Source organism: Orcinus orca, chromosome 1 (assembly GCF_937001465.1).
Source record: "Orcinus orca chromosome 1, mOrcOrc1.1, whole genome shotgun sequence".
Lineage (NCBI taxonomy): Eukaryota > Metazoa > Chordata > Mammalia > Artiodactyla > Delphinidae > Orcinus > Orcinus orca.
In genome coordinates this window covers 180,252,450-180,279,997 of record NC_064559.1, presented here as the reverse complement: position 1 = coordinate 180,279,997, position 27,548 = coordinate 180,252,450, and the positions used below count along the sequence as shown (strand labels likewise).

Genomic DNA, 27,548 nt, shown 5'->3' with positions numbered 1-27,548 from the left:
CGGAAAGAACGGCGCAGGCTGCAGCCCAGCCAGGGCAAGCCCCGGAACGAAGAGAAGAAATTGCCACTCGGGTGGCTAGAAAGCGGAGAGTCCGCGGCTCTGCCAGGCCCAGGAGGGAAGCCGGACCCTCGGCAGGAACACGCCGTGGAGGGGAGGGGAAAGAAAGTCGGTGCGACACAACTCAGGGGAGCAACGGCTGGCGGAGGTCGGAACTCGGACTGTGGGCCGGAAGTGAGGAAGGCGGAGCTTATCCTGTTCTGCAGACACTAGGCGACCCTAGGGAGCGTCAGCCGGGGGAAGAGTGTCTGTGTAACACTGCGGGCTGAGCAGAGGGCGTGGGATGGGACGGGTGTCGGTATAGGAGCTCTCGGGAGGGACGGATATCGCTGTGACACTGCGGGGATGCTCTGAGGGGACGGGTGTCGGTGTGGCACCAGTGCTCGCTGAAGGAGCCGGCGGAACGGGGTGGTCATGGGGATGTGGGCGTCGCTGGACGCGGTGTGGGAGATGTCGGCCGAGAAGCGTATCTTCGGGGCCGTGTTGCTCTTCTCCTGGACAGTGTATCTCTGGGAGACCTTCCTAGCACGGCGGCAGGTGAGCCTAGACAGGGCCCACCTGACCCCGACACCCGGCCAGCTCTAGGCCAGCCTCGGTCTCGACTCCAAGTCCCTGGATGATTGCTGCGGCCCCAGCACCGGCCTCGACCTTATGGGTCCCTACTGAGCCTCCTAACTTGGCCCGATGATGGGGTAGGCCTTGAGGGGATCTGGTGCTTCAGGACGTTTTCCGCAACGTGATCATGGGCCCCAGGCCGCTTAGGGTCTGGTGAAAGGGAAGGCAGGGCTGCCGCCTTTTCAGGCCTGAGCTCTTGTACCTGCCCCACAGCTTCCTAAGGATTCTCGGGCCCAGACTTACTTCCTTTATTTTTGGCAGCAACTCATAAACCTTCAGAAAGAAGATACTAAAATTTTATAATCACAACTTCCCCACGATATTTGTGTCATGTTCAACCACAGCACTGGGAAGCCATTTTCTGAAAATGAAGATTTCTCAGTCCTTCCAAAGACCTGAACTCTTTTCCCTTTAAAAAATAAAAAAGAAAGAAAAAAAAAGTGTATATTGTTGTTTTTGCCCAAAGAACATTTTCTTAAAGGCTTCTTTATTGTTTTTATTCAAACAATTAAACAGTAAAGTAGAAAGTGAAAGTTACTTAATAACAGTTCCCTGGAGATAATCACAATTAACAGTTTGATGGATTAGAGATATGAACTTTATTTATTTATTTATTTATTGGCCACACCATGTGGCCTGCGGGATCTTAGTTCTCCCACCCTGGCGGGCAGTAGAAGCTCGGAGTCCTAAACACTGAACCACCAGGGAATTTCTGAGATCTGAACTTTTAAATGAGATAGATTTGAAGTTTAATTGACCACTTTATGGCAGCCTTTCACTGCTGGTTTTCTTCTGTGTTGGCACTGAATCAAGTCAACTGTAATGGTTAGGAAAACCTTTCTTTTTTTAACTGCTGGAACCTTTTCCTTGAGCACTACAATCTTTTTCCTCTGCAAATTTCTCCTCTCAGATTACATTCTGTATGAATCTTTAAATTAAAAATTAAAAAATTTTCTATATCTGTCATTGTCTGGGTTATATCTAGATTTCTTTTTTTAGTCCAGGATATTCAAAGAGGTGTTAAGCGGTATAGCACTAGGTTCTCTGACTAGCTCTTAAGATAGCTTCATTAGTACAGAATGCTGTAGGCCTAGAGAAGATCCTTTGCAGAAAGTAAACACGCAGTATGTACTGTCTAAATTGGAGATGGGGTATTGAACATCTACCTACTTGTCTCACTTTAATAATAAGCCTATTTACAGTAACTACTTTTCAATAATGTCTTCTTTCTTCAGTTATGCTTTCATGTAATGCCCTTTATTAAGGGTTTGGTAAGGTATCCAATAATAAATAGAGAATAGAGATTTATTGTAAAACCATTGTAGAAAATGCTGTCCATTATATTGTTTGGTATCTGTTCTCTGTATTATGTACCATGGGCTGAAATTACTTTCTAGAATTTGGTATAACGAGAAAGTTTGTCTTTCTTGAAGACCTGATCTGTTTCTGTCGTTCCTCAAATTTCCCTTAATTTGTCTTCTAGAATCAAATTTAATGACTAGCCACATTATCTGTTAAAACTCATGATTAGCATATTTACTTCCTTCTGTCCATGAATTTAGTTTCTATATTACAGGATGTATGCTGTACCTGGAATGAGTAGTACTCTTTGTAATGTTACAATTTTGGTTTACCTCTGCAAACCAAAGTGTGTGACAGCTTTGATTTTAATTTCACCTAGTCAACTAGTTGCAGGTTCTCTCATGCTTTTACTTTCCTGCACGAGTTGTTTTAGTGGTCAGTGTACTTCATCAAACGCAGTATTTGTGTATGTATAAAGCAAATTCAACAGGCTTAAGTGACAAGTTAATGTTATAAACCAAAGTTTGATCGTAAATGACTTGTAATAAGTAATGAGTTAGCTTGACTGTTTCCTTAAGGTGTTTTCTTCAAAATATTTCAGAGACGGATATATAAAACAACAACTCATGTACCACTGGAGTTAGGACAGATCATGGATTCAGAAACATTTGAGAAATCTCGACTGTATCAGCTGGATAAAAGTACTTTCAGCTTCTGGTCAGGACTCTATTCAGAGGTTGAAGGCACTGTGAGTAATTTACTTCTTGGGGAGACAGTCTGTCAACTTATTTAATACTTTGGAATGTTTATTTTCATTTTTGTATTTTTGTGACACAAAAGAGGGTACCACACCTACAAATCCCAGAACGCTTTCTTAACCTTTGTTATTGATGGTAATGAGTGTGGAGCAAAACAGGCAGAAACATAACTATTTAGGCAGTTGAAAACTGTAGAATATGATAACTGTCACCCTGAGGCCAGGTATGAAAAAGAACTTTTTTTTTTAATATTTATTTATTTGGCTGCATTGGGGCACGTGGGATCTTCATTGCTGCGTGCCGGGTCTTCCTTGCAACGTGCGAGATCTTTCAGTTGCAGCATGCGAACTCTTAGTTGAGGCATGTGGGATCTAGTTCCCTGACTAGGGATTGTACCTACCTGGGCTCCCTGCATTGGAAGCGCAGAGTCTTACACATTGGACCACCAGGGAAGTCTCAAAAACGAACCTTTTGTTGTAAGTTATTCTTGTAGCAATCCCAGCTCCTCTTCCTGCCTCTCAACTCTGTAACCTGTCCTCTACATTGTAGCCCAAGGAATCCTGAAACACGATTCTGATCATGTTATTCTCCTACATAAAACCTTTTGCTGGCCCGCTGTTTCCTTCAGGGTAAAGTCCAAATTTCTTGGCACGCTTTATGAGGTCCTTTTGACCTGGCAGTTGCTTACTTGAGCCTCATCTTTTTATTCCTTCCCCCAAATTCTTTCCGCTTCTTTATTGTCCATCTCATACCCAGCTTGGTTTCTTATGACCTTGAGTCTTTTCACATGCTGGTATCTCTGTCTGGGGTGCCCTTTCTCTCCCACTTTGTCTCCACTCTCTCACTGGGCCTGATAAATCCCTACTGTTCCATTAGGATCCAGCTGAGACATCATCTCTTCTAAGAAACCGTTTGAAACTTCCCCATCTCTCAAGTCTGGATAAAGTAGCATCCCATTATTATTCCTATCAGAGTACTTAGCATATTGTATTGAATTTGCCTGTTTAGCTGACAGACTGGTAGTTCCCTAAAGATAGGGTACTTTAAAGTCTTGTTCATCATTTTATACCTAGTACCTGACATATAATAAGCACATAATTCATATGTATTGAATGAAATAATGAGTCACAGATAATTTTTACTTAGTACAACAGGGCCAGTCTTCCCCCATGCTAAAAGAAGAGAGGCTGTAAAGTACAGAGCCATGTTTCTCAGTCTTCTTTTCATGATCTCCCCTGGCCCCTGACCCTGGTACCTTTTTAGCCAATTTTCCTACCAGAGATATACTGTATGTTTGTTTCTGTACTGTATGTATACATATATATATATGTGTGTGTGTGTGTGTGCTTTACACATAAAATGAGTAAGATTCCCCCTGCCACCACAGACCAGTTCTTGGTTTTCTACCCCTAAGAACAACTGAAAGTGCATGGCGTTGAGGCTGAGAGCTGACTCTGAATTCAGGTGGCTTGAGTTTGAGTCTCAGCTGTACCATACCAGCTATGAGACCTCAGTCAAGTCACTCAACATTTCTGTGCCTCGGTTTTCTGTTAAAATCGTATGGTAATAATAGTTCCTCATTCATAGTGTTGGTGAGAGGATTGAAAATTAGTTCATGTATGTAGGATGCTTAGAATAGTGCTGGATCTGCAGTAAGTGCTCCAGAAGCATTGGCTATTGTGTTTTTATTTATTTATTTATTTTTGGCTGCGTTGGGTCTTCGTTGCTGCACGGGCTTTCTCTCGTTGGGGCGAACGGGGACTACTCTTCATTGCGGTGCGCGGGCCTCTCATTGTGGTGGCTCCTCTTGCCGCAGAACACAGGCTGTAGGCGTGCAGGCTTCAGTAGTTGTGGCTCGCGGGCTCTAGAGCACAGGCTCAGTAGTTGTGGTGCACGGGCTTAGTTGCTCCTTGGCACGTGGGATCTTCCTGGACCAGGGCTCGAACCCGTGTCCCCTGCCTTGGCAGGTGGACTCCCAACCACTGTGCCACCAGGGAAATCCCTTGTTGAAATTTTTAAGGGCTACAAAATAGTGCAATATAAAGTGATATAAACATGAATAGAATCCAGAAGTTTATATTAATGAAAAATGGGTATATATTCTTTTTAAAAAATAAACTATTTTTTAGAGCAGTTTTAGGTTGACAGCAAATTTGAGCAGAAAGTACAGAGCGTTCCCATACACCCCATGCCCCCACATATGCGCAGAACTCTCCCACTGTCAATGTCCGGAGTCACAGTGGTACATTTGTTACAATAGATGAACCTACACTGACACATCATTATAACTCAAAATCCATAGTTTACATTACCTTCGCCTTTGGCGTTTTCCATTCTATAGGTTTGGACAAAAATATAATGACTTGTATTCACCATTACAGTGCCATACAGAATAGCTTCACTGTCCCAAAAATCCTCTGTGCTCTGTCTATTCATCCCTGCCTCCCCGCTAATCCTCGGCGTCAACTCACCTTTTTGTCATTCCCATAGTTTTGCCTTTTCCAAAATGTTATATAGTTGGAATCATATAGTTTATAGCCTTTTCAAATTGGCTTCTTTCACTTAGTAATATGCACTTAAGAGTCTCCCATGTCTTTGCATGGCTTGACTTTATATTCTTTTTGAAAAAATGCTCTGTCATAATTCCTCCAGAACTCTTTTAGGTCCCTCAGTACCACTAAGAGAAAGATTCCTAAATTGATAATAAGGTTGTAGGTACTTTCACCGTAAGCATGTTTGCTGTAGACAGCTTTGCTGTAAGCATTTTCACCACATAACCAATTGACTGTAAGGCAATTTTGCAGTAAAAGATAAAATAATGAAAAATAAAAGAGGGACATTAAAAAGGACATAAACACGTAAAATGAATAACAAAATTAAAAAGACTTTATTGCAAAATACAAAACATTTGAATACATTTAAAATGCATGTGGATTCATGACAATACTGCACAAATAACTGATTTTATTTTGTGAATTGTACCTAAGCACTTGTCTTCCAAGTCTTCTGTTCATAGTATTTTATACAGTTTTTTTCTTGTTGATTTGTCTCATCATTCAGCATTGCACTTTTTCTTTTTTGCTAAAACTTTTTCCTTTGTTAAGAGAAGTATCAGTTTTCAAATACTAGCAGGCATATTTGTAACTGAGCTCTGTATTGCGTTGTGAAAGCCTCTATACCATAGTTCGTTCTTGGTATGTAGTCAGATGTCCACTGATAGATGTTCCGAAGCTCTATGGGAAATGTGGGTTCAACTTTGCACCTTGGAGACCTCTTTCTCCTCCAAAGTAGTGTGTTTCAAAGTAAGAAACCAACTCTTGGGGCAAATCATCTGTCAGCTCAATAACGCCATCAATAACATCGCTAACTGGAAGATATACTAACCAGTTGAAACCAAACTGTCAACCCCAAAACTGTCAACCAGTTATTTTATCTTTCACAGCAAAATTTCCTTACAGCCGTTTGGTTATGCAGCGAAAATGTTTGCAGCAAGGTATTTAAGGCAAAGAAGCTTATGGCAAAGATACAGACATGTAAAAATAATTAAGATTGGCTACCATAATTGTTCCTCACTTAAAGAGAAGAAACTGGCTGTTTGTAGCTTTGTTAAATGATTACAAAATTGTCTAGTTAGTCACAAAATTTGCATTGACAAATATTGAATACTAAGACTAGTGTGGTTAAAGCAAAGACTCAGAGAAATTAAATGGCTTGCCCATATAATGGCCAGGTGACACTCACTGCTAAATGGGAGAACTGAATTTCAAACTGCTCTTCTGAGTCTTTAAAATTACACAGAAGAAAACATTTTTGAAACTCTAGGGACTGCAACATGAAGGTGCTAAATTTATCCTTGGGGAATTAGTAAACTACATTTTCCATTAGATAGGAAGTATTTTGTGTTACTTTGAAATCCTGTTCTGTTTGAAAACAATTTCATTAATTCCTGTTTTGTGGTTTGTAAGCTTTGCTCACAAAGAACAAGTGCAAAGATTAATTTAGACTTTTTTTTTGCCATGGTACTTTCTACCTGAGGGAACATAAGAGGCCCTTGTGACAAATTACAGATGCCACTGTTCACACAAATGTGACAGAGCACCCAGAGATAAAATGTCCCCCCTTTCTGAGACAAACTTTCCTGGTATCTCATAGGTGTCAATAAAGAGCCCTCTCAAGAAATGGAATGACTGGGGAGTAGAGTCGGGCAGAGTAGAAAAGTTCAAATTACAGCTTCTCCAATTTCTGCTTGTTTCTGAGTCAGCAGTTTAGCCTCTTTGAGTCTCATTTTTTCTCCTCTTTAAGATGAGAAGAAGATAGATATTAAACCATATTTCATATGTTTTGTGGCAGGGACTGAGTAAGATAATGTAATGAAGCAATTAGTATAGTACTCAACACATAGCAATTACTTAGTCACTGGGTTTCTCTGGGCAAGTTACTTTAACATTTCTGAGTTTCAGTTGCCTTATCTGTAAAATCGAGATGACTATGCTCCCTGCCCTGCCTGCTTCTCAAGACGTTAGTGAAATAATATATGTGGAAGCACAGGACTTGTTTTCGCAGGCATCATTAGTTCTTTTTACAGGACATCCTATCGATACAGAGAAACTTTACTGTTCACCGTGTTTTGTTTTTTATTCCCCAAAGCATGCTAAGCAAGTTTGCAATAGCAGTTTCCAAATGCATTCAAAGTTCATATTAAAGGTACCCTTGATACTTACTTAAAAGCTGGACTTTTGGAACTTCCCTGGTGGCGCAGTGGTTAAGAATCCACCTGCCAACTCAGGGGACATGGGTTCAAGCCCTGGTCCGGAAAGATCCCACATGCCGCGGAACAGCTAAGCCCGTGCGCCACAACTACTGAGCCTGCATTCTAGAGCCCGCGAGCCACAACTACTGAAGCCTGAGTGCCTAGAGCCCGTGCTCTGCAACAAGAGAAGCCACCGCAATGAGAAGCCCGCACACCACAACGAAGAGTAGCCCCCACTCGCTGCAACTAGAGAAAGCCCACGTGCAGCAAAGAAGACCCAACGCAGCCAAAAAAAAAAAAAAAGCTGGACTTTCAATAGTAGGTGTTCCAGCCTTTCCCCCAAAGCATTATAAATCCTTAATTCTGCATTATTTATTAGTATTGAGAATAGGAAGAAGGAAATGCCATCCCAAGTCAGTTAGTTCAACAAGTGGAGCATATACCACATACAGTGGTGCCAAAGCATGTCTTCTGGGAAAACAGTTTATATCCAGGATTGAGTTAGTTAAAGTAAAGTGGAAATAGCTGGATGTAGAGTTAAGGGGCCTTTAAAAAGGCAGTCTATTAAAACAGTGATTTTCAAACTTTGGTGTACGTCACATTTAACTGGAGACTGACTCTTAGGCCCCACTTCCAGTTTCTGATTCAGTAGTTCTGGAGTGGAGGCTGAGACTTTTCATTTCTAGCATGTTCCCAGCGACGCTGATGCTGCTGTCCAGAGACCATATTTGCGACCCATGGTATTGTATCAATCCCCTGCATACTGGTAAAAGTCTAAGAGATGAATAGCATCAAGTATGAATGTGATTGTGGGGAAATAAGAATGCTCAAGTATGGCTAATGGGAGTGTAAATTGATGTAAACACTTTAAAGAAAAAGCTGATAATACCAAATAGAGTTAAAACTCACCATATATTGGTCTAAAAAGGTGTAGAGTGTAAAAAGTAAGTTGTAGAATGATAAATACAATATGATGTCATTTATATGTGTATATATATATATATATATTCTTTTAAAAAAAACTTTTTTTTAAATAAATTTATTTATTTATTTATTTTTGGCTGCATTGGGTCTTCGTTGCTGCGCGCGGGCTTTCTCTAGTTGCGGCGAGCAGGGGCTACTCTTTATTGTGGTGCACAGGCTTCTCATTGCAGTGGCTTCTCTTGTTATGGAGCACGGGCTCTAGGTGCTCGGGCTTCAGTAGTTGTGGCATGCAGGCTCAGTAGTTGTGGCTCGTGGGCTGAGAGTGCAGGCTCAGTAGTTGTGGCGCACGGGCTTAGTTGCTCCGTGACATGTGGGATCTTCCCGGACCAGGGCTCAAACCCGTGTCCCCTGCATTGGCAGACTGATTCTTAACCACTGCGCCACCAGGGAAGTCCCTGTGTGTGTGTGTGTGTGTGTGTGTGTGTGTGTGTGTGTGTGTGTGTATATACATATATATATATTCTTAAAAAGCATATGTAAACCGCTTTATTATTTATGGATACATATATAAAAATGGAAAGTAGATTGGAAGGACACCTAAGAAATATATGATAGTGCCCAAACCCCTCAAAGCCACAAGGAACCATGTCTGAACGGATGGGAATATTGTGCTTCTAACCAAGGAGTGTGATCACACTCCGGGGCTCCACAAGTGAAGAAACAGTACGTTGACTCCTCTGGGCAAAATGATTCCACGAACTTGGTATCTGTTGTGAGAAGTCGTGTTTTGTAAGCATGTATTCTTTTCACATTTTAAGAGCTGCTCCGTCGTTCATATGTCTTATTGGTTTGGTGAATATCTGTGTTCGCTTTATCTGCCCAAGACAAAGGGTGGTGCTGAGAAAGTGCCTTACTCCTATGATACCCTGACTCCTACCTCAGGATTCACTTTTTCCTGACCCAGAGAAGGCTCTGATAGCTCATTCTGTCCCCCAACATGGTAGGTGGACATGACTCTGTACTTATACCGATACTAATACTTTGTCCTAACCAAGGGGCTATTTCCTTTCAAGGAAAAGCCAGCTATGGAGCCATAAAGCCTGGCTCAAATTCCATTTCTTTCACTTGTTAGCTGTGGGATTTTCGACACGTTGCTTAGCCTTTCTAAGCTTAGTTCCTGATTATTAAGGTCTTGTGACAAAAGTTTTTTTTTTCTCTAAACAGCTTTATTGAGGTAAATTAACAAATCATACAGTTCATCTGTATAAAGTGTACAGGCAAAAACCTTTTAATAGTGTAAACTTAGTATCTCAATTGGTTTGTATCTGTCTAAATGCATATTTTATCCTAAATAAGATCTCTCTTTTTTTTTAACATACTTTCATATGATAGTTTCTAGTACTGCTTCAATGTGACCAACATGTGCTTTGTTTTATAGCTTATTCTTCTCTTTGGAGGAATCCCTTATCTCTGGAGACTCTCTGGGCGGTTCTGTGGCTATGCTGGCTTTGGACCAGAATATGAGGTATGTCATTCATTAGCATATATTTGTCAGTCTTTCTTTTTCCTTGGCCAGCTTTCTACTAAAGTTAATTTTTTGGCTTCTACCGTTATTAGGCTTCTCTGTCTCTGCAGTCCTTGTTGACCTGTGTTAGCATAATGCAAGTTACTGTAGCAAACCCCAGAATTTCAATGGCTTATTACAGTAGTTTATTTCTTAATCACATAATAACCCAGTGTGAGTATTTTGGGTGTCAGCAGGTGACATCTTTTATGTGGTAAGTCAGAGACCCAGTCTCTTCTTATATGGCTCTGCCATTCCCTAAGTGCCCCTAAGCTCTCTGCATCCAACAGGCAGATGGAATGAGAGGATGGAGAAAGTACATCCTCTTCTTAACTCCCTTGGCTCCGAAGTGATACCTGTCCTTTGCATTCACATTTCATTGGTGAGCCAGTCATTTAGTCTCAGATGCAAGAGAGCTGAGTAATGTAGTCTCTGGTAGGCAGCTGCTTCTTGGGAACAACTCTATGAAAGGGGAAGCATGAATTATGTTGAACTCACGCTAAGCAGATACCCTGTGCCACACATGCTTAGCAGATACTTTCAACAGAGACAGAGAGTATACCTCTTAGAATCTCCACTGAGCTGCTTGAGTTGACTGCCCACTCTTCCAGGAATTCCAGTTATTGGAATCAAAGCCTTCGACCTGAGACTTTCTGCCTGTAACGGATGCTGGGACACTGCTTTTGACTTTTTCTTGGAAATTGCCAAGTCTGTTCTCTCCTTCCTGATTGTTTATTTGAAATGTTGGGTCTTATCTATACATGTAGGTACCTTGGGCTTTAATTCAGCTCATCCTGTATCCCTTTCCTGTGTACCGTTTTCTAAAGGAGCCAAACTCTTTAAGACCTCTTCTTCCTGTGATATCTCTGTATCTTCATAGACTCTGTCCTGACCTGCTATATGTGCTGTTAGAGTTTAATTGCATGTTCTCTGTATTGTTTCATAAAAAATTTAAGGTGGTTTTGTATAAACATGACTGACTCCTATTTTAGTTCCCATCTTCAATGTCACTTTCTCAGAGAGGCCTTCTCTGACCACTCTCATCTAGAATAGCATCCCTCTGTCACTCTTCTTTTTTTTTTTTTCCCCCAGCCGAGCCACGTGGCTTGTGGGATCTTAATTCCTCAACCAGGGATTGAACCCAGGTCCTTGGCAGTGATAGCGCACAGTCCTAACCACTGGACTGCCGGGGGATTCCCCCTCTGTCACTCTTTAGTGAAGCATATCACCTTATTTTATTTTCTTTATAGAGGCACTTACCACTATTTGCATTTATCTTACTGTTTATTCGTTTACTTTTTATCTGTCACCCTGACAAGACTTTTAAGCTCCAAGGGGACAGAGACCTTACATATTTTCTTCACTGCTGTGACTTGTACCTAGAACAATGCCAGTCATGGTGTAGGTACTCCATAAGTATTTGTTGAATGAATAAACCCAATTTATATACATACATATAAAAATATTCCTTACGTTAATGGGACATATTTTATATAATGTTCTGAGACATTAGTTTTGTATTTAACAATGCTTTAGAGATCTCTTCCTCTCTGTTTATATAGATCTTTGTTTTCTTTAATGGCTGCATGGTACTGGCAGTCCTCACTCTGCACAGTTCTGATATACACACATTTCACTTACCATGGTTTAGTTAGTAACACCAGTCCCTCAGCAGGTTCAAATTTCAGTTACCACAGTATGTTACAGGCATAACTGCATAAAGTACAAATTCCCTGCTAGCTCTTCAGTTCACAGATCACTGTGCAAATAACAGATGCTCATGCAGTGACCAATCATGTCACTCTTCAAATTCTGCTGGTGACTGGTCACTGCACATCTGCTATTCAGTGATTCAGAGCGTGCAGTCGTCTTGCCTCCTGGTCTCCCGGCTATACATCTACATGACATTTTACAAAGATGGATCACTGAAAGAGGGAATTGGCCAACAAGGATGAAAGTGTAGCAAAGAAATAGAAGATGATAACACTGGAATTGAAATTCAAGTCTAGGAACTTCCCTGGCAGTCCAGTGGTTAAGACTCCACGCTTCCACTCAGGGGGCATGGGTTCAATCCCTAGCTGATGTGCTAAGATCCTGCATGCTGTGCGGTGTGGCCAAAAAAAAGAAAAAGAATTCAAATCTAATGTACATGGTACAGAGGAAACAGCTGACCACATTCCCACCTGAAACAAGCTTTTTTGGTTTTTGTTGTTTCATAATGTATGAAGCACTAAAATACCCTTTCCCTGGATCCTCACCAGTACTTATTAAATACATGATTTTTAACTTTTGCCAGTCAGGGAAAAAATGTTATTGTGCTGTTATTTCATACAACTTATTGAATGGAACTTGTTGAATGGATAAGTCACTTATGAAGCAACATAAGTAAGTAAAAGTGTGTGTGAATATCCATACAGATTTTTAATATAACTAGTGTCCTGGTGATGAACATTTAGATTGGTTCAATCTTCCTTCCTCCCTCCTTCCCTCCCTCTCTGCCTTCCTTCCTTCCTTTCTTCCTCCACCCACCTCCCCCAGCTCCCTTCCTTCCTATGTTGGGTCTTCGTTGCTGCACGCGGGCTTTCTCTAGTTGTGGCGAGCGGGGGCTACTCTTCGTTGCAGTGCATGGGCTTCTCGTTGCAGTGGCTTCTCTTGTTGCGGAGCACAGGCTCTAGGTGCTTGGGCTTCAGTAGTTGTGGCACACAGGCTTAGTTGCTCCGCAGCATGTGGGACCTTACTGGACCAGGGATCGAACCCGTGTCCCCTGCATTGACAGGTGGACTCTTAACCACTGCGCCACCAGGGAAGTACAGTTCAATTTTTCTTAATTGCATACACTCGTGCCCATCCTTGTACACATGTCGTTGTGCACATATTCCACATCTATAAGAAGTCTGAAATAGTATATACCAAAATTCCAAAAGTGGTTTTCTCAGGAGAGAATTTTGGCAATTTTTATTTCCTTATTTTTGCTTATCTCTTAAGAAAATTCAGCAATGAACACCTACTTCTCATATAATTAAAACCAATTTCTTCACTAGAAAAAGAAGAAGAAAACTAAGTGGATCTCAGCTTATCCTTAGGCATAGGCAGTGTGTCTTTTGGCAGGACTTTCTGCTTTCCAAACTACCAACAAATGGTCTTATAATCAGTGTCCTTATTTTTTGACAGTGATATTTGGCCCAGCCTTTTTCAGCAGGTAATCAACTTAATGACTCAGGATGCTCCAGAGTTCTGTTGCCACATTATACATATAAGATGGAATGAATAGGTTCATCTCAGACAAGAGGTGAACTGTGCCATCAGGATGTTTTGGTCTGGATCACTCTGCCCTCATGGCGCAGCACTTTATAATGTTCTGTGTCCTGGAGTCTTCAAGTGTTCACTGATAGGGCTAGAGCCCAGATCTTGTTGCCTTTGAGAAGCTATGAGTCAGAACCCCTTCCCCTCACTGCCCAGTAGATCTTATTCCTAGGATATTTTCTCCTTCCTGAATTAGAATTAGAGATCTTCTGAGAAAAACTCCTGGAAGTTTGTGTATTCTCCAACTTCCCCAGTGTGACTGTCACAACTCCTTTTTTTCAGATAGAATATCTTCCTTAACTCAGTCACCTGTCTAAACTCCAGCTCACAGTTGTCTGTTAGGAGTAGAAGGGTCTTAGAGAAGAGTAGTGAAAAGTAGCATTTTGGGGTTGGATTATGAAAATCTTTAAAAGTATAATGAGTTTGCAGTCTTATAGAGCAGTGGTCCCCAACCTTTTTGGCACCAGGGACCGGTTTCATGGAAGACAATTTTTCCATGGATGGGGTGGGGGGACAATGGGGAATGGTTTCAGGATGATTCAGGAGCATTACATTTTTTTTAAAAAATTAATTTATTTATTTAGACTATGTTGGGTCTTCGTTGCTGCACATGGGCTTTCTCTAGTTCTGGCGAGCCGGGGCTACTCTTTGTTGCGGTGCGCGGGCTTCTCATTGTGGTGGCTTCTCTTGTTGCGGAGTACAGGCTCTAGGCACGTGGGCTCAGTAGTTGTGGCTTGCGGGCTCTAGGGCACAGGCTCAGTAGTTGTGGCGCACGGGCTTAGTTGCTCCTTGGCATGTGGGATCTTCCTGGACCAGGGCTCGAACCCATGTCCCCTGCATTGGCAGGCGGATTCTTAACCACTGAGGCACATTACGTTTATTGTGCACTTTATTTCTATTGTTATTACATTGTAAAATATAATGAAATAATTATACAAATCACCATAATGCAGAAACAGTGGGAGCCCTGAGCTTGTTTTCCTGCAACTAGATGATCCCATCTGGGGGTGACGGGAGACAGTGACACCCGAAGTGTGTTGCTTATGTCTCTGTGGTCTCATTTTGGTTGCTGTCACTGCAGAAAACCCTGCTTCACAAAGACAGGATGTTGGAAATGGAAGCAGGCTTTTCAGTGCTTTTGTGCCAATCTCAGGATATTCCTCCTTGATTTTCATCCAGAATGTATGGAGATTTGAAGTTGTCTTAAACACACTTTTAAGGCCACTGTCATTTACGATCTCAAGCAGTTGATCCTCTTCTAGCACAGACAAAGTTAGTTCACCTGGCTTATTCACAAATGGGTCGCGGATCCATTCCTTGCCAGTTCGGGGGTCTTTTGTGGTTGGGCAGTAATGCTCAAACTCTTTTGAAAGCTGAGATAGGTGATCATGCACCAGCTGGGAGAAAGAAGGCCCTCGCTCAGTCTCTTTCAAAATCTCTGCTAATGTTTGAAACATGTCAGAAATCCCAGTGTTCACTTGTCGACCCCATAATTCCAGTTTGGCTCTGAATGCAGCCACTTTATCTGTCGACTTGAGCACAGTTGTTCTCCCCTGAAGTGACAGATCGAGTTCGTTGAGCAGGTTGAATATGTCACACAAGTAAGCAAGTTTTGTGACCCATTCTGTGTCAGTGAAATGTGCTGCCAGTGGTGACTGTTTTTCTAAAAGAAATTTCTGGAGCGGCTCTCGTTACCTCAAAAACTCTGGCCAGTGATCTACCTTTAGAAAGCCATCTCACTTCTGTGTATAAGGGAAGACATGGGACTTCCTTGGTAGGCTAGTGGTTAAGAATCCACCTTCCAGGGCTTCCCTGGTGGCACAGTGGTTGAGAATCAGCCTGCCAATGCAGGGGACATGGGTTCGAGCCCTGGTCTGGGAAGATCCCACATGCCACGGAGCAACTGGACCCGTGAGCCACAATTACTGAGCCTGTGCGTCTGGAGCCTGTGCTCCGCAACAAGAGAGGCCGCTATAGTGAGAGGCCCACACATTGCGATGAAGAGTGGCCCCCTCTTGTCACAACTAGAGAAAGCCCTTGCACAGAAACGAAGACCCAACACAGCCATAAATAAATAAATTTAAATAAATCATATATTTAAAAAAAAGAATCCACCTTCCAATGCAGGGGACACGGGTTTGCTCCCCAGTCAGGGAACTAAGATCCCACATGCCACAGGGCAACTGAGCCCTTGCGCTGTGGATCCCATGTGCCACAACTAGAGAGAAGCCCGCACGCCACAACTAAGACCCAACTCAGCCAAATAAATAAAGAAAAAATATATTTTTTTTTTTAAAAAAAGGAGAAGATGTGTGTGCTCTGCATCAATCTCCTCACAGAGCTGCACGAACAGATGTGAGTTAAGGGCATGCACTTTAATGTGGTTGATAATTTTAATCACATCCTGCAAAATGTTGTTAAGTTCAGGTGACATTTTTCGGCTAGCCAGCAGTTCTCTATGGATGACACAGTGCGTAGACTCACATTCAGAAGTGACCTCTTTGACCCGAGTAGTGAAACCAGGAAGCCGTCCAGCCATGGCAGCCGCTCTGTCCGTGCATATACTGACAAAAAATGACCAATTCAGTTTTCCTGATACGTAATTGTTCAAAGACTTGAATAGTTCCGCAGCTGTGGTGCTGGTTGGCAACAAAAGTGCACATAACATATCCTCATGCACACCTTCCTGAAAAATATGTCGCACAAAAACAAGCATTGTTGCCTTGTTGTCAACATCGGTAGACTCATCAACCTGGATTGCATACCGTGGTGACTCATTAATCCTCTCTAACAATTGTGCCTCAATATCCTCTGCTATTTCATCAATTCGTCTAGTTATGGTGCTAGCCGAGAGAGGAACACGTGCCACCTTTTGAACTGCAGCCTCTCCTAAAAGTTCGTGACAAATGTCCTCAGCAGCAGGCAGGATCAGCTCTTCACCAGTAGTGAAGGGCTTCTTAGCTTTAGCCATGCGGTTAGCCACTAAGAAGGATGCTCTCAGTGCAGACACATTTGATGAAGTGGTGGCCTTCAATACTTGCTTCTGTTCTTCGTGTTCATGGTTTTTTTCCTTTGAGAAACTCCAAAGGCTTGTCTTTCAATGCAGGTGCTTGGTCTCCATGTGGCGAAGCAGTTTTGAAGGTTTCATGGCTTCATTGGATAGCCGGTGGCCACATATTATATAAAGCAGGCTTGGAGAACGTGAATCCCCTGTTGCAATGAACCCGTAATTTAAGTAGGACTCTTGGTATTTTCTTTTAAATGTAGCTTTCTTTTTGTTGGCAGTCTTAGAGTCTTCTGCTGTCTCATCACTGGGTCTTTCCCCCTTTCCAAAGAAGCTCTCCAGTGACGTTTGTTTTTTTACTCATCCTGGCTAGGGTTAGCTTGTGGGCTTACCAAAACGGTGGCTGAGACAAGTGTGCAGTGTGGGAAAGAGGCATGGATGGAAGTAGATAAATTAATGGGCGGGCCACGCGCAGACTAAAACGTGTCGGATTCTGACTTAAAGCCTGCCACTAGATGCAGCTGTACAATTGATGTACATCAACTCACTTGCCACAATAAAGCCTGCCACCAGATGCTTAATTGTTGCTTGCCACTCACTGATAGGGTTTTGATATGAGTCTGCAAGCAATTGATTTATCATGGTCTCTGTGCAGTCAAACCTCTCTGCTAATGATAATCTATATTTGCCGTTGTTCTCCACTGCCAGCATCACTGCCTCAGCTCCACCTCAGATTATCAGGCATTAGATTCTCATAAGGAGTGCACAACCTAGAGCCCTCACATGCATAGTTCACAGGAGGGTTCGCTGCTCTGGGAATCTAGTGCTGCAGCTGATCTGAACAGGAGGCGGAGCTCAGGCAGTAATGCGAGCAATGGGGAGCGGCTGTAAATACAGATGAAGCTTCGCTCGCTCCCCCACTGCTCACCTCCTGCTGTGTGGTCTGGTCCTAACAGGCCACAGACCAGTACCGGTCTGTGGCCCCGGGGTTGGGGACCCCTATTATAGAGCCATTACAAGCTTTTAAAGTAGAGAAGTGGAGTTTTAGATTCATCTGGTGTGTATGTAGGATGGATCGAAAGGGGAGGGATTGATATTAGGCAGGGGGACCATTTAAGAGGCTGTTTTACTGTTTAAGGCAAAATAATTTATAATGCTCTTGGAATCTTAGTGTTTTAAGGAGGGAATAAGCCTACTGATTGGGGAATTAGACTTACTGTTCATCTTCTTTAAGAAGAAAAATGGTTTATTGATAGAATTATTCATTTTAAATGGTATTTATGCATAAGATAAGTGAGATTAAGAAGAAATCAAGTTATCTTAAATTAATTCAAGGCTCCATACGTAGATGATTTATATGTTAGTGTGCAGAAGGAACTTGAACTTATGGCATATGTTGATAAACTAGGGAGAATGGAGAATGTTTCAGAAGACTACAGGTGAGCAAAATCTAGACTTTCAAAAGGAGAAAATGGTACATTCTGTGCAGAATGCTAAACTTGATAATCAGTGCCTTAATCACAATTCTTCAGTGAATTATTAAAGAAGAGATGTATAAACTTTAAAAAAAAGAGTAGAGGGACTTCCCTGGTGGTCCAGTGGTAGAGAATCCACCTTCCAATGCAGGCGATGCAAGTTCAATCCCTGGTCGGGGAACTAAGATCCCACATCCTGCAGGGCAACTAAGCCCGGGTGCCACAACTACTGAGCCCCCGCACCTCAACTAGAGAGGCTGCGTGCTGTAGACTACAGAGCCCACGTGCTCTGGAGCCTGTGCCACAACTAGAGAGAGAAAACCCACATGCCACAACTACAGAGAAGCCTGCATACCACAACTAGAAAGAAGCCCTCATGCCTCAACGAAGAGCCTGCGTGCCACAACTAAGACCCGATGCAGCCAAAAAAAAAAAAGAATAGAGCCCAGGTATAATCCCAGAGCAGCTTGTGATAAAACATTTTATAGTTAATCTGAAAGACTAAAGACAGAGAAATAGCCAGAAAGATTCTGAATAAGTAAAATAATGAGTGGTAACTTTTAGATATTAAAATGTATCATAAATTTTAAATAGTGTATTGGTACCAGAAACAGGCCTAACTAAGTATATGTAATCTTGGTATATGATAAAGGTGGCATTTCAGATTGGTGAGGAATATATAGGTTATAAATTTTCTTAGGACAACTGAGAAAAAAATAAATTCCAATTTTATATCCTCCAAGAAAAAGAAAGACTTAGATGAATTGCGTATTTAAATATAAACAAAGATACATTGACAGTACTTAAACAAAAAAAAACTATAATTTTTTTTAACTTTTTATTTGATATTGGAATATAGCCGATTAACAATGTTGGGATAGTTTCAGGTGCACAGAAAAGGGACTCAGCCATACATATGCATGTATCCATTCTCCCCTAAATTCCACTCCCATCCAGCCTGCCACATAACACTGAGCAGAGTTCCCTGTGCTGTACAGTAGGTTCTGGTTATCCATTTTAAATATAGCAGTGTGTACATGTCAATCCCAAACTCCCTGACTATCCTTTCCCCACTTCATTCCCCCTGGTAACCATAAGTTCGTTCTCTAAGTCTGTGAGTCTGAAGAAACTATAAATTTTAATATGATCTAGAGTTTTTAATTAATTAATTAATTAGTTAGGCTGTGTTGGGTCTTCGTTGCTGCGCACGGGCTTTCTCTAGTTGCGGTGAGCGGGGGCTACTCTTCATCGCAGTGCACGGGCTTCTTATTGTGGCGGCTTCTTTTGCTGTGGAGCACAGGCTCTAGGCACGCAGGCTTCAGTAGTTGTGGCTTGCGGGCTTTAGAGCGCAGTCTCAGTAGTTGTGGCGCAGGGGCTTAGTTGCTCCACGGCATGTGGGATCCTCCCGGACCGGGGCTCAACCCCGTGTTCCCTGCATGGGCAGGCGGATTCTTAACCATTATGCCAACAGGGAAGTCCCGAAAGAACACTTTAGAAAAAATTGAGTACCTCAACACAAAAATGGACAAAGGAAGAAATTCGTATGATCATAAAATACATGAAAAATATAAATCCATACTGACAATCAAAGAAATGTGTTTTAATACAACAACGAAGAATCGAGGAGTTGTGCTTCTTTCTTTGTTTTGGCCTATCATATCATATTGGGTAAAAAACAGTTAAAAGAATCATAGGACAGAATTGTTGAGGGATAGGGAACTAGTCTCATGGTGCTGTCAGACTGAAAACTAGTATAGTTTTTCTAGAGGACACCTTGGCAGTTTGTATCAAAAATCTTTTAAAAGTTTGACACCAGGGCTTTCCTGGTGGCGCGGTGGTTGGGAGTCCACCTGCCGATGCAGGGGACACGGGTTCGTGCCCCGGTCCAGGAGGATCCCACATGCCGCGGAGCGGCTGGGCCCGTGAGCCATGGCCACTGGGCCTGCGCGTCCAGAGCCTGTGCTCCGCAACGGGAGAGGCCACGGCAGTGAGAGGTCCGCGTACCGCAAAAAAAAAAAAAAAAAAGTCTGACATCAGACATTTCACTTTTACAAATTTATGGGGAATGAATGAAACGGGTTCATTGTAGCATTGGAATGAATGCTACATACATAATGGAAATATATGTAATGGAGCCATTAGCAATGAAGTAGATCTATATTTATTGATATAGAAAGATGTTCGTGATATGTTAAATGAGTAAAGCAGGTATTCAAACAATCTATACAATATGGTTGTATTTTTTGAAGATGGGATTCCGATTCAGTAATTTTGAGGAAGGTCCCGGAATCTACTTTTAAAAAATTTCTCATTTCCCATTTGGGGACAAATGCTGGCATAAACCACCCTGCATGTTGTAGCCAGACAAACCTCCTCTTTTCCTCTTCCCTTCTGCCTCTTCCTATGTTTAGAAACATAGTGGCTGCATCTTTACTACCAAGTCAAATATGCTTTGGTGGTGTACTCACACTTAAAAGAATTCAGTTTTACACTGGGGAGTAAGAGGGAGAGTGATGGTGTGGTGGGAGGGAGAGCGAGGGTTTTATTTGCTTCATTGCCTTCCCCTCCCCCCAAGTCCCTTCATACCAATTAGCCCTCATCCTCCACTGTCACAGGAAAAGATATTTGTAAAGAAAAATGAGGCAGTTCTTGGCTTTTGATCTCCTAAGGACCTGTTGTTAAGGCAATTAAAGGAGTTCTAGAGGGTTATTTTCTCTCTTGAGTTTTGGCTCTGTTAAAACTTTAGCACACTCTGCCCCACCTGCCCTGGCCCAGCTTTCCTGATGCTCCATTATGTTTCTCTGCCTGGTCCCAACTAGGCCCATCGTCTTGTCATCTTTCACTTTTAAGGTGCTCTTTTCTTTCTCCTTGCTTTTGCAAATTGTGTGGAATTCCTCCTTGCCTCTTCTGTCCCACTAATTTATCTCTTTCTTCAGAGTAGCATTCCATTTCTCATCAGTGTTGTAAGGCTTTCTTGAATTCACCAGCATATGTGGCTGAATTTAAGTTCTTTTAACCTTTTTGTCTCTATGACTTCAATTAACTTTCATATGGTGCCCGTGTAATAAAAGAGGAAGTGTTTTAGTGCCTCCCTGTCTTGCAAATAAACTCTGAGGGTAGCAGTGATGTTTCAGGCCCGTAGAATCAAGCACATTGCTTGAGTTATAGTAAATACTCAGCAAATACTCGTTGATTGGTTCCCTAATATTTCATTTGAAGAATGAATTAATATTAAAAAACTGCGTCTTTTTTTCTTGTGTTTAGATCACTCAGTCCTTGGTGTTTCTGCTGTTGGCTACACTTTTCAGTGCATTGACTGGTTTGCCGTGGAGTCTTTATAATACTTTTGTGATAGAAGAAAAACATGGTTTCAATCAGCAGGTAAAATAGAGAATGCAAATGTTCGCTTTTGTCCTCTGCTGGGAATAATTAAAACATAATTTGCTATTTTAGAGCATGAATTAATCGAGGGAAAAGGAACTGAAGATATGGTAAAGATCATAGTTTAAGGTCTTGCCATAAACTCTTCTAGCACTAATGTCTAGTGTTTTTTCAGCTAATAACATTTAAATGAGTTTATTTTAAACTATAAAATGCAAGACATTGACTTATTGTCTTAGGCTACCTGTTGTCATGTAGTCTCACTGCCTTTTAATTTTTAAAATTGCTTTAATAATGTATCCTTTCTATTCACTTATTTGTTATTTTAAAAGCAGTTTCGTAGTTTCTCATGATGACCTTTTATTTTTTCAGACTTTGGGGTTCTTCATGAAAGATGCAATCAAGAAGTTTATTGTGACTCAGTGCATTTTATTACCCGTGTCTGCACTTCTACTTTACATTATTAAAATTGGGGGAGACTATTTTTTTATTTATGCCTGGCTGTTCACACTAGTTGTGTCTCTGGTAAGTGAAATCTTTGTTTCGATTTTCTTTTACAAAATGTTCCTTGGTGAGATAACTGTCATTTAATCTTCATTAGCATTTAAATGATTCTTAAGAAGCAGAAGAAATATAAATAGGTGCTCATATAAATTCCCCTTCTGTTTTCTGCTTTTAGCTATAGAAATGGGAGAGTTGACTCTGACCATAGATTTTCTTCTCCTTATACTGGCTCTTATAGATTCTAGAAGCTAGTTGTTAGTTACCTTTAATGATGCAGTTGTCAAGCAGTTTGGGGCTGTGCATTTGTGAGTTGCCACCAGAGTGATGACTAAGTTTGACAATTTGATGACTCTTGACTGAGCTCCAGTGTCTAAAAACCATGGATATTTTGGAGAGAGAATAGATGTAAGCGGGATAAGAAAAAGAAAGCATAAACGTGTCTGCTTTCTCCTGCCCTCCTTCCCCTGCCTTTCCCTTCCTCCTCTCCCCTTTGCCCTTTACCCCTTCTTCTCTGTCCCTTGCCCCCTCCTCCTGCCCCTCCCCGTCGCCCTGCCTCTTCCCTTTTCCCCCCACAGCCCCCCCTTCTTCCCTCTCTTCCTTCTCCCTCCTTTTTCCTCTCTCCGCTTCCCCATTGTCCCTTCTTCACATCTTCTTTTCCTCTTCTCTTTCCGATATTCCAAACTGCTTCACAGCACAAACACTACAACACAATCAAAATGGCCTGTTAACAGCCCCCAGAAAATACGTCCTATCAGCTCTTCAGCTGCACTGATGGTGAGGTTTCTTTTAGTCTGAATTACCATGATGCTTATTGCTTCACCTCCTGCTGGTGGGATCATGACTGGAAAATGGGTGCTAATTGGACTTACAAATATATGTTGTATGGCAAATTGAAGTGACAGGAGAGAGAGCAGAGGAAATGCTCCCAAAATGCTTAAGGAAGTACTGTTTCAACCAGTGTGTATAGTTATGAACTGCAGGTCAGTAATATTAGCAGGCAAACCAAATAATAGCACACAGTCAAGCTCTAGTAGTTCTTTTTTTAGCAAACACTTCAAGTCTATTATGATTACCTTGAAAGACAGAATTCCAAGTTATGATGGGCTCATGAAGTGTCAGAAATCCCCAAGATAGTTTTGAATGGACCATTTGGCTTTTCAGTTATTACCATATAGAGACTATTCATTTTGATTTAATTCATCAAACAGATATTGAATGCTGTACTGGTACTATTTCGGGCTGGGAATACCAGAGCAAATAAGATAAGGTCCCTGTTCTCAGGGCTGGGATCACATAGTTTTAATACTGAATCTGTATAGAGTAGTTTCTCTTTAAGGACATATTCATAGGTTGTTCTCATATTTGCGTTTCAGGTGCTTGTCACCATCTATGCTGATTACATTGCCCCTTTATTTGACAAATTCACACCTCTTCCTGAGGGAAAGCTTAAACAAGAAATTGAAATCATGGCAAAGAGTATTGACTTCCCTTTGACTAAGGTGTATGTTGTTCAAGGTAAGGCTCCCTGGGGTAAGAAGATTTTATTTGAGTGATTTGTTTTATTTGATTAGTTTATTCTTAAAACTTTAATAAAAGAACAAATCAGTTGGTTTGGGGTTTTGTTTGTTTGTTTGTTTTTGTTATTTAAAGATTAGGATTTTACATTTTGGCTTTTGAAGATTTATAAGAATTGATGACATAGTCCAGGGATAGAAACTGGTGGCCTGATGCCAAGTCCTGCTCTTGCCTGCAGCTATGTTTGGTTGGTTTTATTGTTTTTAATTCTGCACCAAGGCCTTTATCACTCCCTGCTATGTCATAATATTAGACTGATTTTTTCACTTCTATTACCTGCCTGGCTCCTATATGTAACTGAGTTGGACTCTTGCTTAGTTTCCATTTGGCAGTGGTTTGGGGGCTCAAAAACAAAACCAATGTTATTGGCTTTGTCTCCACCAAGAAAACTTCCAGTGTTCTGCAGGACTCTGATTTCACCTGCAGATTACCCAAGATTGGTGCCACTTGGTATTTTGGATTAGTTATACTCTGCTTTTCTGATGATTGCTTTTGAAAATTAAACTATCTATCTGTTAGCTTGTGTAAGACTACTAAAGTCTCAAGGAAACCTACAAAGATGCAAAGAAAAACTGTGTGGTACCATGACTTTCAGAATCTGTAAATTAAAATCCATGTAAATGAATGAGTGTAGTTCTGCCTCTGCCACTTACCAGCTGTGGGATCTTGGACAAGTCACTTTGCATCTCTGGGTTTCAGTTTTGCTTCCTCTGAACTGTGGTCTGGCAAATGCTTTCTGTAAAGGGCTAGACGGTAATTATTTTAGGCTTTGCAGGTCACATGGTCTCTGTTGCAACTATTCAACTCTGCCATGATAGTACAAAAGCAGCCATAGTAATACATAAAGAAACAAGCATGGCTGTTTTCTAATAAAACTTTATTTATAAAAATAAGTGGCAGGTTTGATTTGACCTGCAAGCCATAGTTTGCCCATTCCTCCTCTAAAGTAAAAATCACCATTGAGAAGTAGCTATGGCAGATGAAGGAGTAGAAACTGAGAAGTAATTGCAGGGTCCAGGAGGACAGAGATGGTCACAACTGGAAAGAATGAATTAACAGCAACGAGAAGAGTATAGAAATCTCAGGCATTTGGCAGCCAACTAAAGGCACAATTAGAACATGTCTATGGGGAAATAGTAGAAAAAGAAGCCAATTCATACTACTGCTTTGGCCTCTGAGATTACTAGTCTTTTAATAATATTAAACTAGTAGCACAATGATCAGTATAGTAGAACAATCTCTGAGGCGCTTTTACTGAAGGGGCAACCTAAGTTGCCGATCACTTATAATCAGATAACGTGAATGCTAATGCTATGCCAGTAGAGGTAGTCGAGAAGATATGTGATCTATACCATCAGTGCTATATGATTTTAGCTGAAATAGTCAGGGAAGGCTTTATGGAGGGTTATAACATAAGCTGGGACTTTGTGGAAAATCAAGATTTGAGTAGGTGGAGGGTAGCATTTCAGAGGTCAGGCTGTGGAGCCAATAGGTTTGTGTTTAAATTCTAGTTCTAGCACAGATTCCCCGTGTGACTTCGGACAACTTACCTCTGCTAAACAGAAGTTACTCATCTGCAATGCATGTTTCTGTTGTTGTTAATAATGTTGTCAAAAATATTTTGAGTAAATGAATGTTGTTAATAACAACACACATGATGGATTTGTAAATTGAAAGGAAAAACCGAGTGAAAACCCAAGAGTCTTGCTCTCAGAAAATATCAGATAGTAAGTACTGTGCAGAGAATTAAACTGATGTGAAGTGATAAAGAATGGCTGAGTAGATACTTTCGATTAGGTCATCAGACAAGACATCTCTGAGCAAATGAATTTAAGCTGAGATCTGAAGGAAGGAGCCATCCGTGCCAAGATCAATGGAGAGACCCTCCAGAGCTTTGTATCTTCAAGAAACAGAAAAAAGTCCAGTGTGGCTACCTCATGGCAGGAAAGTGTTATGACATGAAATCTGAGACATAGGCGAGAGTCAGACCACATAGGCCTTTGTAAATCAGAGTAAGGAGCTTGGATTTTATTTTAAGTCTAGGGTTAAAGCTATTGAAGGTTTTAGGCAGGAAAGTGACATGGCCTAGTTTGTAATTTCTACCTATTTTATGTTGCTATATAGAGAATAGACGGTAGGGGAGGCAAGAGTAGAAGCAGGGAGAGCAGTTAGGAGGCCAGTGCTGTTCAGGAGGAGATAATGTGGCTTAGACTAGAATAGTAGTAATTGATGGAGAGAAGTGGATATACTGGGGATGTGTTTTAGAGGTAGAGTTGATGGAATTTGCCGGTAGATGACATGTAAAGGAATAAGAGAGAAAGAGACATCAAAGATAACGACCTAGATTTTTGGACTAAGCAGTTGGATAAATGGTAGGTTACTGAGATGTGAAAAAACTGGGAGAAGAGCAGGTCTGTGAGGGTTTAAGTTCTGATGGGTGTGTTATATACCTATTGAACATTGTACTAGAGTTCTACAAGCAGTAGTTAGTTGCATGCCAGCCATAGAAACCAACTATAGCTGATTTAACCAGAGAAATTCCTTATTGAAACAATATTTGATAACTCACAAAGTCACCAGGAAAGTTAAATTTACCAAACTTGGGAAGTGGACTCTCCATCGGGAGACCAGGAACTCAGAATCATCCTGCAGAACCAGTCTGGGGAGGACACTGCTAGTGGCTCCTGATGTTGGAGTCAGCAGTGTGTATCCCTAACATCCCTTCCACTAGCACCTGCAGAATTCATTCCTCACTGCCCTGCTTCTTTATGTAATTAGCTAACTGTTTCAGAGTCCCCAGTGGGTGCATCTGACTGACTGAGCCAGGGCACTGGGCTAGCTGCCAGGAGTGCTTGGGGAAGCAGACAGCTAGCTTTTTATATTTCTCAAATGAGAAGCAGTCTCTCACAAGACTTGCATGATGTGAAATTCCCTAAACTCTGCAAGGGAATTCTAATACTGGTCAGGGAAAAAACTATGCTTGAGAATATAAACAACAGATAGGCACTTTAGCCATCCATGTGGAGATGTAGGCCTGTCAAATAAGCAGCTAGATATATAAATCCAGAGTTCTAGGGAGAGGTCAGGTCTAGAAATAGTGATATGGAAGTACCTGTATCTGGCATGTAGATACCTCCTTGGATGAGGGCACTTAGAGAAGAGAACGGGGCTCAGGTCAGAGTCAGCAGAGGAGGAAGAGCCAGCAAAGGAGGCTGAAGAAGAGAGACCACTGAGGTAGGAAGAAAACCAGGAGAAGATGGTGTTTCTCTTGAGATAGGAGAAGAAAGTGTTTCAAGGAGGGAGTGGTCAACGGTATCAAATGCTGCCAAGAAGTTGATTAAGATAAGACATCACAAACGAAAGATGAAGAGACAGCTGGCCATGCCTTACAATCTCATAGAACGTTTTGGTTTTCAGAGTTCCCAAATACATTACTTCATACCTCAAGTGGTACGATAAATCCATTCAGTAAACAAGCATTATTGAATAAATACTACATGCAAGGCATAGTGATACAAAAAGCTTATGGTCTAGTGCAGGGACTCTTAAAACTTTAGTGAATATAAGAATTCCGTGGAGAGTTTGTTTAAAGATTCCTCGGCTCCATTCTCAGATATTGGGTGTTTCTAGTATTTACGTCTAACAAGTACCTGTAGGTGATTTTGGTGTAGGCATTCTTTGGGCCACACTTTGAGATACTTAGACCAGTGGGAGATACTAAGACATTCATTTTGTTTTATTTATCTGCCTACTTCCATAGGTAACTTCAGGTAGCTTCTAAGAAATATTTTTAAATTAATTTAAAAATTAGAATCAGAGAAGATAGAAATGAGATAGAAGTATAAGATCTAGATACCCAGCTTTCCAGATCCTAAGGTCCTATATTATTGATAAAATTGGACCACATATTTGGCTCTTAACTTCCAGGCAACCAAACCAAAAAAGTCCTCTCCTCATATCATAAATGGGAAAATAAAGCTTAAAGAAATTAAGAAAGTTTCTTACATTTACACAACTAATACATGGCAGAGCCAAGATTTGAACCTAAAGTCATTCTTAACCACTAAATTCACTGCACATGCTAGAACATAAAATATAAAGAAAATAAAGTATAGAAAATAAAGAAAATTATGAAGAAGAAGATAAAAATCAACCATAGTTCAGCTACTGTTAGCCACTGTTAAAAATTTAGGGGTTTTTTTTTTTCAGTCTTTTTAAGATAGTTTTAATTTTTTCTGATTAAATAAGTATACTGACTTTAAAAGCCTTAGAACAGAGCAAAGTGTAAGGGAGGGAACAAAAATCCATATTTCTAGAAGCCAGTGATAAACACTTC

At 41.3% G+C, this 27,548-nt stretch overlaps 1 protein-coding gene across 2 annotated transcripts in view; it reads left to right on the top strand.

The window, feature by feature from the left end:
- Positions 1-313: 313 nt before the first annotated feature.
- The window catches only part of ZMPSTE24 (zinc metallopeptidase STE24), a 49,230-nt gene continuing 21,995 nt past the window's right edge, over positions 314-27,548 (top strand). Inside the window, exons 1-6 of one of the 2 annotated variants that reach the window (XM_004266395.4) lie at positions 314-594; positions 2,576-2,722; positions 9,845-9,931; positions 21,017-21,133; positions 21,506-21,658; positions 23,011-23,152. In XM_004266395.4, the coding sequence (XP_004266443.1) occupies positions 472-594; positions 2,576-2,722; positions 9,845-9,931; positions 21,017-21,133; positions 21,506-21,658; positions 23,011-23,152 (769 nt within the window). In that variant the 5' untranslated portion in view covers positions 314-471. The remainder of the gene's footprint in view (positions 595-2,575; positions 2,723-9,844; positions 9,932-21,016; positions 21,134-21,505; positions 21,659-23,010; positions 23,153-27,548) is intronic. The other variant, XM_049698005.1, reaches the window with a different exon arrangement.